The 12,370-nt window shown below is 47.6% G+C and overlaps 1 protein-coding gene across 1 annotated transcript; it reads right to left on the reverse strand.

The window, feature by feature from the left end:
• Positions 1–7,826: 7,826 nt before the first annotated feature.
• LOC132400074 (relaxin-3 receptor 1-like) lies at positions 7,827–8,999 on the reverse strand. Its single transcript, XM_059981157.1, has one exon. The coding sequence runs from the start codon at positions 8,997–8,999 to the stop codon at positions 7,827–7,829; it is 1,173 nt and encodes a 390-aa protein (XP_059837140.1).
• Between the last annotated feature and the right edge of the window lie 3,371 nt (positions 9,000–12,370).

The raw sequence follows: 12,370 nt of genomic DNA on the forward strand, positions 1-12,370 counted from the left end.
TGTGTTCTCCCAGGACTGCAGGAGGCTCAGAGGGGTTGAGACTGGTGCAGGGCACAGGTTGGGTAGGCTGCAGCAAGCCTATGTGCATTGAGGTAAATAAGAACAGAGCAATTAGAGGGGAAAGGTTCAGATGCATCTGAGGGGTGACTGTTCTCACCCAGAGAGTGGTGTGTACGTGGAATACAGAAACAGGTGGAAGCAGGGGAAATGACAACAGCTATGAAGTGTCAAAAAGAGGCCTCTGATCTCCCGGCACAAAAAGTTATGGTCGAGTGCTGGAGGTTGGAATTACATGGGTGTGAACCTGGAACCAACTCCATTACCAAGTGGTCCTTGATGTGGGACCAAGGACTAAATGCACATATACCAACATGATCTGTGATGTTCATCTCATCGGATATTCTGCAATGAAATTTCAACATTTGATGTGAGAGGTGGAAGGCATGGCGTTTTTGCATCAACACCTCTTCTGGCACCCACCCATACTGAGTGTGACCACAAGAAAGCACCATCCACCATCAAAGACCTCCTCCATCCAAGACATGACCTCCTCTTGCTACTAACATCAGGCAAGAGGTACGCGACACACAGGTTCAGGAGGTTATTACCTTTCGACCACCAGGTTCCTGAACTGGTGGGGATAACTTCACTCACCTCAATGGTGAACTGACTTCACAACTTATGGACTCTTTCAATGATTCTACAACTTATGTTCTCAGTATTTATTTTTTATTTGCATAATTCGTTGTTTTTTGTACATCAGTTGCTTGTCAGTCTTGTTTATGTGTAATATTTTGTGAATTTATTTTCCTGTAAATACCTTCAAGAAAATGGATCTATGTACATTTATGTACAGTACTTCAACAATAAGTTTACTTTGACCCCATCACATCCTGTTAAACCCCACATGATTCACTTACACCACACTGCCCATCTGTGATCATTTGTAATGTTGACTCATCCTGACATCAAGGTGGGGTTGAGGTTGGTCCACGAAGCTTCTAAGGAAGACGGAGTGTCTCTGTATTGGCATTGATTTCTTCCTAACACATTGAAGCAGCGGTTCTCATTAGGTGTGTGAGTCACTCTTATCTTTCGAACAGAGATGAGGCGGGATTCCTTTAGCCAGAGGGTGGTGAATCTGTGGAATTGATTGCTACGAACGGCTGTGAAGACCAAGTCATTGGGTATATTTAAAGCAGAGGTTGACAGGTTCTGGATTAGTAAGGGTGTCAAAGGTTTCATGGGATAAGCAGAAGAATGGGAGTGAGAGGGAAAATGAATCAGCCATGATGGATGGGCAGAATGTCCTACTTATGCTCCTATGTCTTGTGGTCTTTGCCAATGGGTTGGTCTCTTTCCAGTATCTGAGGGAGTGGTGCATGGCATCTAGGTCAGTGAGATTAGACCCTTTCAGAACAGTCAGGGATGCCAGTGCGTTCACGCCCCAGCGTCTCCACGCTCGTGGGCTTGAGTTTAGGGGGCGGCACTTTAGTGTAGCAAACACTTTACAGCGACAGCGACGTGGGTTCAATTCCACCGCAGGCTGTACGTTCCACCTGCGACCGCGTGGGTTTCCTCCCAGATTCCAAATATCTGCAGGTTAGTATGGTAATTGGGTGGCGTCGTCTGTGCTGAATTTCTAAATAAATAAGTATAATTAGCAAACAAATGCGTATCCTTCAATCAACACTTCTAACGTTATCTAGTTCTATCATATCTAGTTCGTGGAAACTTTCTGTGTATTAATTTTCCTCCATGTTGTGTAGGCGCTACTTAAATGAAAGACCTTCATCGAAAGCTCAGGCATACATTATCAGGTTGCAAATTAAGACTAAGATAAGATTACCCCTTTGCCCTAATTTTAAATTGTTTTTATTACTTAAAGGGAGAGCGCTGTGCCGCTGCGGAACTTTGAAATATTGTATTATTTTTAGAAGAATGCAACCACGATTATATTCATTCATTTCCCTTCACCAGTAACCCGTCGACATATCAGTGTCAGGACATACTTCAGAGATACTGATTGCTTAGAAGTTCGGATGCAGTTACCGCCGATACATTGTTCCCAGTCCGCACCTGGTCTTTATTCCATGTTTGTTGGGGGTGGGTGTGGGGTGGGGAATTAAGTGAGAAGTTGTGAAGAGTAAAAGACTGAAGAAGAGATGATCTGATAGAGAGAAGTGAATTACAGGAGAAGGGGAAGGAGGAGGGGAGGCAGAGAGAGTAATAGGCAGGTCAGGAGAAGAGATCTAACGACAAAATAATTGCTCTGCCTGATAACCTGCGAAGATTCGGATCACCAACTTCGTCAATCTTGGCACTGTCATTTGCTTGCCGGGCATAGCCACATGGGCCGAAAAACCTGTACTCTTCCGACTCTCTGACACTTTTCATCTCATGGTGACTAACTATAACAATTCCACTGGTCATTTCATTCAGCGGCTCGGCAGTCTGTACCTTTGATGTCGTGACCCGGTGGACACACCCTCCATCGCTCTGTCCGGAGCCCTGTATCGTCGTAGGGGAACATCTACGACGATACCTATCAGAACTTAAGTTGCCCCTCCCCACCATCCGAATTAACTTTAGTAAAAAATCCAGGCGGTTCTTATTGGTGACGGTGTCCCACATTTAATATCAGTAAATCAGGAGACCACGAAGGTGAGGACTTGCTGCGGAACACAACCCCAGGGCAGTGGAGTGGTTGTTTGAAGATAGTCGACCGCCCCATTGAGACAACCGGAAACGTTCACATCCACTTATCTGAACATCTGGAACTAAACAAAACCCAAAGTTTCTATAATGGCAGGCAATCAATCTTGACTTTAAACACCGGGCTCACCAATAGACGCGGGCGACTATCCCGTGGAAATGTCTTTGATTTGGAAATGACCCAAAAGTCGGGAATTGCAGGAAGTGCTTCTCTCCCGCGAGATCCACATTCCCCGAACTAAGGAAAATTTGGATGGCATGGAAGTTCCAGTGTTCTACCAGTGTGAATGGGTTCAAAGGGACTCAGTCGCCGAATCCAAACCTCGCCTTCCTCAATTCAGAGAGGCATTGAGGTTGGGTTCTCCGCCCATTTTCCATTTACTTTTCTGTTTGTACGCGACTTATCTCATCACCTTCTCATCTTTCCACGTTTCACGTGTCGTGCCCCACGTTGGAGCTGGTGAGCTAATGGGTGACCCTCTTGGAATATATTGAGGCACAACCTCCATCAGTACTTCCCTCAAAACTATTGGCTTCTGGAGACCTGTCCACGTTGAGTCTTTCTATTGCTTTATCCCTCGTGTTTGGAATCTTTTTTAAAAATCTTTTTAGGAAAAAATGAGCGATCTAGGAGTTTTTCCTCTTTGGAGCGCGGGAGGATGAGAGGCGACTTAATAGATAGGTACAAGGTGGTAAGAAGCATAGATAGAGTGGGCAGCTAGAGACTCCCCCCCCCCCAGGGTGGAAATGGCTAATGGGAGTGGCATAATTTTAAGGCGATTGGTGGAAAGTGTGGAGGGGCGATGTCAGGGGTAAGTTATTTTCACAGAATGTTGGGTGCATGGAACATCCTGCCGGGTGCATTGGTAGAGGCAGATACATTAAGGCATTTAAAGAATTCTTAGATAGACACATGGATGATAGAAACATGGAGGGCTATGTGGGAGGCGAGAATTAGTTTGATCTCAGAGTAGATTATAAGGTCGGTACCATATATATTTTATATTCCGCACTTAGGTTCATGGGCCTCAGTGCGTAGAATCAGGAGGTAAGAATTGTTGGGAATAACACATTGGGGAGAGTTTAAACTAGAATTGTTGGGGGGTGGGAACCGAACAGAAGAAACTGTTGGCTCACAAATGGAGAAAGCTTTTAGACAGTGCGAGAAGGAGGATAGGCAGGTGATAGAGAAAGGACGCGCTCAGAGCAAAGGTCTGAGATGTGTCTATTTTAACACAAGGAGTGTTGTGAACAAAGAGGATGAGCTCAGAGCGTGGATCAGCACTTGGAGATATGAGGTGGTGGCCATTACACAGACTTGGATGGCTCAGGGACAGGAATGATTACTTCAAGTGCCGGGTTTTAGATGTTTTAGAAAGGACAGGGAGGGAGGCGAAAGAAGTGGGGGCGTGGCACTGTTGATCAGAGATATTGTCATGGCTGCAGAAAAGGAGGACGCCATGGAGGGATTGTCTACAGAGTCTCTGTGGGTGGAGGTTTGGAACAGGAAGGGTTCAATGACTTTACTGGGTGTTTTTTATAGGCCGCCCAATAGTAACAGGGATATCGAGGAGTAGATAGGGAAACAGATCCTATAAAGGTGTAATAATAGCAGAGTTGTCGTGGTGGGAGATTTTAATTTCCCAAATGTAGACTGGCATCTCCCTAGAGCAAGGAATTCAGATGGGGTGGAGTTTGTTAGGTGTGTTTAGGAAGGTTTCTTGACATAATATGTAGATAAGCCTACAAGAGGAGAGACTATACTTGATTTGGTGTTGGAAAATGAACCTGGTCAAGTGTCAGATCTGTCAGTGGGAGAGCATTTTGGAGATAGTGATCATAATTCTATCTTCTTTACAATAGCATTAGAGAAAGATAGGAACAGACAAGTTAGAACGTTTAATTGGAGTAAGGGGAATTATGAGGCTATCAAGCAGGAAAATGGAGGCTTACATTGGAAATAGATGTTCTCAGGGAAAAGTACAGAAGAAATGTGGCAAATATTCAGGGAATATTTGTGTGGAGTTCTGTATAGGTACGTTCCAATGAGACAGGGAAGTTATGGAAGGGTACAGGAATGGTGGTGTACAAAGGCTGTAATAAATCTAGTCAAGAAGAAAAGAAAAGCTTACAAAAAGGTTCAGAGAGCTAGGTAATGTTAGAGATCTAGAACATTATAAGGCTAATAGGAAGGAGCTTAAGAAGGAAATTAGGAGAGCTAGAAGGGGCCATGAGAAGGACTTGGCGGGCAGGATTAAGAAAAACCTCAAGGCATTCCACAAGTATGTGAAGAGCACGAGGATAAGACATGAAAGAATAGGACTTATCAGGTGTGTCAGTGGAAAAGTGTGTATGGAACCGGAGGAAATAGCAGGGGTACTTAATAAATACTTTACTTCAGTATTCACTATGGAAAGGATCTTGGTGATTGTTGTGATGACTTGCAGTGGACTGAAAAGCTTGAGCATGGAGCTATTAAGAAAGAGGATGTGCTGGAGCTTTTGGAAAGCATCAAATTGGATAAGTCTCCGGGACCGGATGAGATGTGCCCCAGGCTACTGTGGGAGGCGAGGGAGGAGATTGCTGAGCCTCTGGTGATGATCTTTGCGTTATCAATGGGGAGAGGAGAGGTTCCGGAGGATTGGAGGGTTGCGGATGTTGTTCCTTTATTCAAGAAAGGGAGTAGAGATAGCCCAGGAAATTATAGACTAGTGAGTATTACCTCAGAGGTTGGTAAGTTGATGGAGAAAATCCTGAGAGGCAGGATTTATGAACATTTGGAGAGGTATAATATAATTAGGAATAGTCAGCATGTCTAGGGCAGGTCGTGCCTTACGAGCCTGATAATAATTTTTTCAGGATGTGACTAAACACATTGATGAAGGAAGTGCAGTAGATGTAGTGAATATGGATTTCAGCAAGGCATTTGATAAGGTACCCCAAACAAGGCTTATTGAGAAAGTAAAGAGGCATGGGATCCAAGGAGACATTGCTTTGTGGATCCAGAACAGGCTTGCCCACAGAAGGCAAAGAGTGGTTGTTGATGGATCATATTCTGCATGGAGGTCGGTCACCAGTGGTGTGCCTCAGGGATCTGTTCTGGATCCGTGATTTTTATAGATAACCTGGATGAGGAAGTGGAGGGATGGGTTAGTAAATTTGCTGATGACACAAAGGTTGGAGGTGTTGTGGATAGTGTGGAGAGCTGACAGAGGTTACAGCGGGACATTGATAGGATGCAAAACTGGGCTGAGAAGTGGCAGATGGAGTTCAACCCAGATAAGTGTGAAGTGGTTCATTTTGGTAGGTCAAATATGATGGCAGAATGTAGTATTAATGGTAAGACTCTTGCCAGTGTGGAGGATCAGAAGGATCTTGGGGTCCGAGTCCATAGGATGCTCAAAGCAGCTGCACAGATTGACTCTGTGGTTAAGTAGGCATACGTTGCATTGGCCTTCATCAGTTGTGGGATTGAGTTTAAGAGCTGACCCTGGTCAGACCCCACTTGGAGTACTGTGCTCAGTTCTGGTCGTCTCACTACGGGAAAGATGTGGAAGCCATAGAAAGGGTGCAGAGCAGATGTACAAGGATGTTGCCTGGATTGGGGAGCATGCCTTATGAGAATAGATTGAGTGAACTCAGCTTTTTCTCCTTGGAGCGACGGAGGATGAGAGATGACCTGATAGAGGTGTATAAGATGATGAGAGGCATTGATCGCGTGGATAGGTTGAGGCTTTTTCCCAGGGCTGAAATGGTTGCCAGATTGAGGACACAGGTTTAAGGTTCTGGGGAGTAGGTACAGAGGAAATGTCAGGGGTAGCTTTTTTACTGAGAGTGGTGAGTGCGTGGAATGGGCTGCCAGCAACGGTGGTGGTGGCGGGTACAAAAGGGTCTTTTAAGAGACTCCTGGATAGGTACATGGAGCTTAGTAAAATAGAGGGCTATAGGTAAGCCTAGTAATTTCTATGGGCGGGATATGTTCGGCACAACTTTGTGGGCCGAAGGACCTGTATTGTGCTGTAGGTTTTCTATCTTTTTAAGTTTTCTAAATAAGGCTAGCGACTGCGGCATCGAGTGCTAGATGTCGGCGCAAATCGATAGGCTGAAGGGCGTGTGACTGTGCCCTAGAACTGTGTGACGTCATGGCCTCGTAAGCACTCTATACATTTTTCGGACAGAATTTCTTAAGTGGGGTATCTATTTGTTTTAAATATTGTTTGTCCTTTCACTGCGGTATCTCACGGGAACCTCTTTAGTTCGACATATAACGCAGAACAGTACAGCACAGGAATAGACCCTTTGGCCCACAATGTTGTGCCTAGTCAATTAAATCCTAGTTAACTAATGAAACTAATCTTTTCTACCGAAACAATGTCTGTATCTCTCCATTCTTTACACGTTCATAGAACATTACAGCCCTTCCGCCCACGGTGTTATGCTGAACTTTTAACACATTCCAAGATCTAACCCTTCCCTCCCACATAATCCTCCATAATGTGCCTATTTAAGGGATTCTTAAATGTACCTAATGTTTCTGCCTCTACCACCATTCCTGGCAGGGTGTTCTACACCCTGATTGCCCACTTGATTCGGCAATTTCTATCCTGGGCAAAAAGCTTCGATCTATGCCTCTTATCATTTTGTACACCTCTATCATGAAACCTACCCAGTCACAGGGAGAACGTGCAAACTGCACACGGTCGGTGCCGGGAGTGGTGATCGAACATGGGTCTCGCCGGCGTGCCTCGAGATCCTTGACAGTCGATGAAAGTCCTCGGCGGGCTGTGTTTGGGGATCATCCTTCCAGAAGTGGGGGTGACCTGTCCCGCTCAACAAATATAAAGCAGTTCCCGATAAATGCAATGGGGAAATCGGGCTTGCCAACCCTCTCCCGTGGCAAGAACCTTTCCCGCGGGGAGAGGGGGCATAAATATCCGGAAAAGCTGAGTAAACCGGCGTGGAATGAAGGGGTGAACCGTGGGATACAGTAGAGGCCCAGTGAGGTGTACCATAGGCTGGAACCACTTCTCTGGCCCAGAAAGTGCACCATGCTTTCCTCGGGTAGCCGAGTTTAGAGGAGGGCGAGGTAAGGGGGACGGAGAAGCCTGTGATCAGTTCCTCTGCACCACACTGGTGCTGGTTCCAGGCAGCGTGTCGCCTCTTCTCTGCTGCGCGCCGGAGACCGGTTGAGCGTCCACCTGGTTCAGAGGGATGGCAACCTGGCTATCTCCACTTGGGTCCGCTCTGCGGGCGGCGGCCGGGTTCAGCCAGGGGCGGCCGACGGAGCACATCCTCCGCAGGAGGGTCTTCAGGGACTTCCTGAAGTGCCTGGTCACCAGGCAGTAGATGATGGGGTTCAGACAGCTGTTGGTGTTGGCCAGCAAGATACTCAGGGGGTGGATGTAGATGTGGGCGATGTAGTAGGACGCATCCCACGACGCCATGTCCAGCTTCACCAGAACCCCCCAGAAGGTTATGGAGTGGTTCGGGAACCAGCACAGGAAGAAAACCAGGATCAGTGTCGTGACAGACCTGGCGACTTTGGAATGTCTTCTGGAGTTGTTGCTCCGCAGATTATGTCGCCGCAGAAAGTTCAGGATTAATAAGTAGCAGACGGAGATGATAACCAGGGGACATAGGAAGGCCACAGTGACCTTCAGAATATGGTAAAGCGCCAAAGAATATTGCCCATCAGGGAATCTCTGGATGCACACATGCTCGCCGTTGAAGTCCACAGTCCGGGAGTAAATGGTAGGGGGTAGACTGGCGAGGGCGGCCGCCGCCCACAGGCCCAGGCTCACCCACTTCAGAGTGCGCCTTCGCTGCGGCTTCCTGCCGGCTCTGACGGTCTGCGACACCCAGCAGCAACGGCTGACACTCATGGCGGCCAGAAAGAAGGCGCTGGCGTACATGTTGAGGGAGGTGAGGAAGACAACGATCTTACACATGCTGTCGCCGAAGGGCCACTGGTGGTCTAGGGCCACTTCGGCCGCCCACAGGGGTAGCACGAGTACGAACTGGAAGTCGGTCAGAGCAAGGCTGAAGACGAAGACATGGATGGCAGGCTGGGAGCGTCCGCTGCCTCCCCGCACCAGGTACATGACGAGAACGTTTCCCAAGAGTCCGACGGCGCACAATACCGAGTACAGAAGCACTGTCACTATCCGCAAAGCGGCGTCTACCGGCCCGGCGGGTCTCAGGTCAGTCAGGTCGTAAAGGAATGTGTTGTTCAATTCTTCCAAGTAGCTGCTGTTCCAAACGTGCTCCAGATCCCAGTCGTCCATCACTGTAGCGCACTATGGTGCTGTGTCTTCAGCGGGACCCACGGGCAGACGCTGCGATGGTCTGACTCTCATGATACGGGTCCAGCGCCTCTCAGTCCTCTCAGTCGGATATACGGAAGGGCAGGGAATCCGTCCCGAAGCTTCGGGTTCAGTATTTATCCCACAGTCGCCGGGTCAAAACAACTGCACTGGCCAGTGTCACATCGTCATTCACACGGTTTCCAATACTCTGGTAATGCCGCCTCTTTATTCTTGGTCGTAAATACCGCGGCGTCTTGTAAACAACGCTTAATCCTCTACTGGCTATGAATCCTCGGATCCGAGTCCCCAATTCTTTTATCAGGAGTGGTTTGGAAAATCTTCCTGTTAATTACTGACATCATCCCGCCCGCGTTGGATTCCCCAGGAGAATTTCAAGGAATGTAGCGCAAACTATTCCCCGGTACAGCATTCTGCGCCAAAAAGCGGCTTCGGCATTCACTTACATTCTCTCTCTCCACATCGACTTACTCACCAGCAGTCCGCTCACTGGTCAAAATAGTACTGGGAGTTAGTAATCCCGTCCCTCATGTCATTGTCTGTGCTGCAGGTTAGCATCAGAGCGACCGGGCTGCAGTGTATCTGTGAGTTTCTCCTCCTCTTGCTGTGCCGATCACAACATTAAAGGTTCAGTCTGCGCCCACCTTGGGGGGCGGGGGTGGGGGGAGGGGGTCGAGTCGCTGTCGACGGTGCTGAAGTCACGAGGGTGCCCAAGTATTGTATTCTCACCGCCCTCCCAAACCGAGAGCTCTCAGGGTCCTGACGTCCGCCGGCTGAGCGATGGGGTAGTTTAATTGCTCGGCCTTACCTAGTCGGCAGGTTAGAAATGGCGGACTACACGCGAGACTCCAGGACTGAACCCGACTCCATCACCGGCTTTGCTGTGCGGCTGAAAACGCCTCGCTAATCTCGCCAGGCAAATAGGCATCTGAAGGCGAGTCCTGGTCTGTTGACTAAGATAGCATTAATTCAGGAAACAATATTATTTTGAACTCTAAGCGTTTTGTAGAAAAAAATAATAATAGAAAAACACCGACCCCTCAGGCGTGTCAGAGGTGGGAGGGGATGCGCGAGAGGGGTCCGAGTGATTTATTAAGTGACCCAGCGTGACCGAGACAAGAACAGTTTGTTAAGGGAAACACCGACAAAACCCGTGGAGCTATAGGAATGAGAGGCAAATGGAAAAGGAATATCTCAGATGTAATGGTCACATTTTCTCTAAATGGAACCCAAACATGAGAGATGGAGTTAGGAACCGTGCCGAAGTTAGTAACAGTGACTTCAGTCACATCAGAAAGCTACAATGTGAGCATAGAGTATTTGTGTTACAGTGAGATGTGTGTATTCTATTGAGTGGCAATATGGGAACTGTTAACTTTTCATTAATAAGTAAAATACTTTTAAATTAATATAAGAAAAATATATGATAAGTCCCCGAGGGGAAAAACAATTACCCTACCTAATTCCACTTTCAGGTTACTGAGATACGTTCCACACGCCCCTCACTATGGCATGGCACAGCCACACTGTTACACTGATACACTCCACACCTACCCCAGACCTCTCACTATAATAATAACACACTCAACACCCTTCTCTGTTACAATGACATACTCCACGCTTCGTACACACTGACACAGCTCACACCTTTCACTGTAAAAATGACACACTCGACTGTAGTACTGACACACTCAAAAACCCCTCACTGTGACACTGACATACCCACACCCCTCACTGTGACACTGATACACCCCACAACTCTCACTGTGACAATGACACACACACCTCTCACTGTGACACTGATACACCCCACACCTCTCACTGTGACAATGACACACACACCTCTCACTGTGACTCTGAAACAACGACACCCCTCACTGTGACACTGATCCACTCCACACCTCACTGTGACACTGATACACCCACATTTCTCAATGTGACACTGATACACCCACACCCTACACTGTGACACTGATAACACACAAACCCCACACTGACACTGATATACCCACACCCCTCACTGTGACACTGATACACCCACACCCCACACTGTGACATTGATACACCCACACTGTGACACTGATACACCCACACCTCTCACTGTGCCACTGATCCACTCCACACCCCTCACTGTGACACTGATACACCCACACCCCACACTGTGACATTGATACACCCACACCTCTCACTGTGACACTGATACACCCACACCTCTCACGGTGACACTGATCCACTCCACACCCCTCACTGTGACACTGATACACTCACACCCCACACTGACACTGATATACCCACACCCCTCACTGTGACACTAATACACCCCACACCCCTAACTGTGACACTGATATACCCACATCTCTCACTGTGACACTGATGCACCCACACACCACACTGACACTGATGCACCCACACCCCACACTGTGACGCTGATCCACTCCACACTTCTCACTGTGACACTGATACACATTCACACCCCTCAATGTGACACTGACACACCCACACCTCTCACTGTAACAATGATACACCCACACCCCTCACTGTGACACTGAAACACCCACACCTCTCACTGTGACACTGATATACCCACATCTCTCACTGTGACACTGATACACCCACACCCCACACTGACACTGATATACCCACACCCCTCACTGTGACACTGATCCACTCCACACTTCTCACTGTGACACTGATACACATTCACACCCCTCAATGTGACACTGACACACCCACACCTCTCACTGTGATACTGATATACCCACACCCCACACTGTGACACTGATACACCCACATCTCTCACTGTGACTCTGATACACCCACACCCCTCACTGTGACACTGATCCACTCCACACCTCTCACTGTGACACTGATACACCCACACCTCTCACTGTGACACTGATACACCCACACCCCATACTGACACTGATACACCCACACCCCTTACTGTGACACTGATAACACCCACACTTCTCACTGTAACACCGATAACACGCCACACCCACACCTCTCACTGTGACACTGATACACCCCACACCCCTCACTGCAATACTCATTGCACACTGTTCACTGTTGCTCTTTACAGCCTTACTCGTTATTTAAAACTATAAACCAATTAATTTGGGACTATAATGTGATTTTGAGGTCAGATTATTGATTTGGCTGTCCAGTTATTTATATTAATTGTATTACTGTGACATTCAATAACTTGCCTCATTTCATTTCTTGCTGCAATCTGTAGAAAACCTGCCTAACGCAGCAGGAGTCAGCCATTCAGTCTTGTAAGTGTGCTCCACCTTTCAATGTGATCTTGGCTGCTCAGACCTTTCCGAACT

This window comes from Hypanus sabinus, chromosome 9 (assembly GCF_030144855.1).
Source record: "Hypanus sabinus isolate sHypSab1 chromosome 9, sHypSab1.hap1, whole genome shotgun sequence".
In the NCBI taxonomy this organism is placed as follows: domain Eukaryota; kingdom Metazoa; phylum Chordata; class Chondrichthyes; order Myliobatiformes; family Dasyatidae; genus Hypanus; species Hypanus sabinus.

Bases quoted from the DNA above. Each gene is read 5' to 3' on its own strand.
- LOC132400074 (XM_059981157.1), bottom strand. From the start codon at position 8,999: ATGGACGACTGGGATCTGGAGCACGTTTGGAACAGCAGCTACTTGGAA.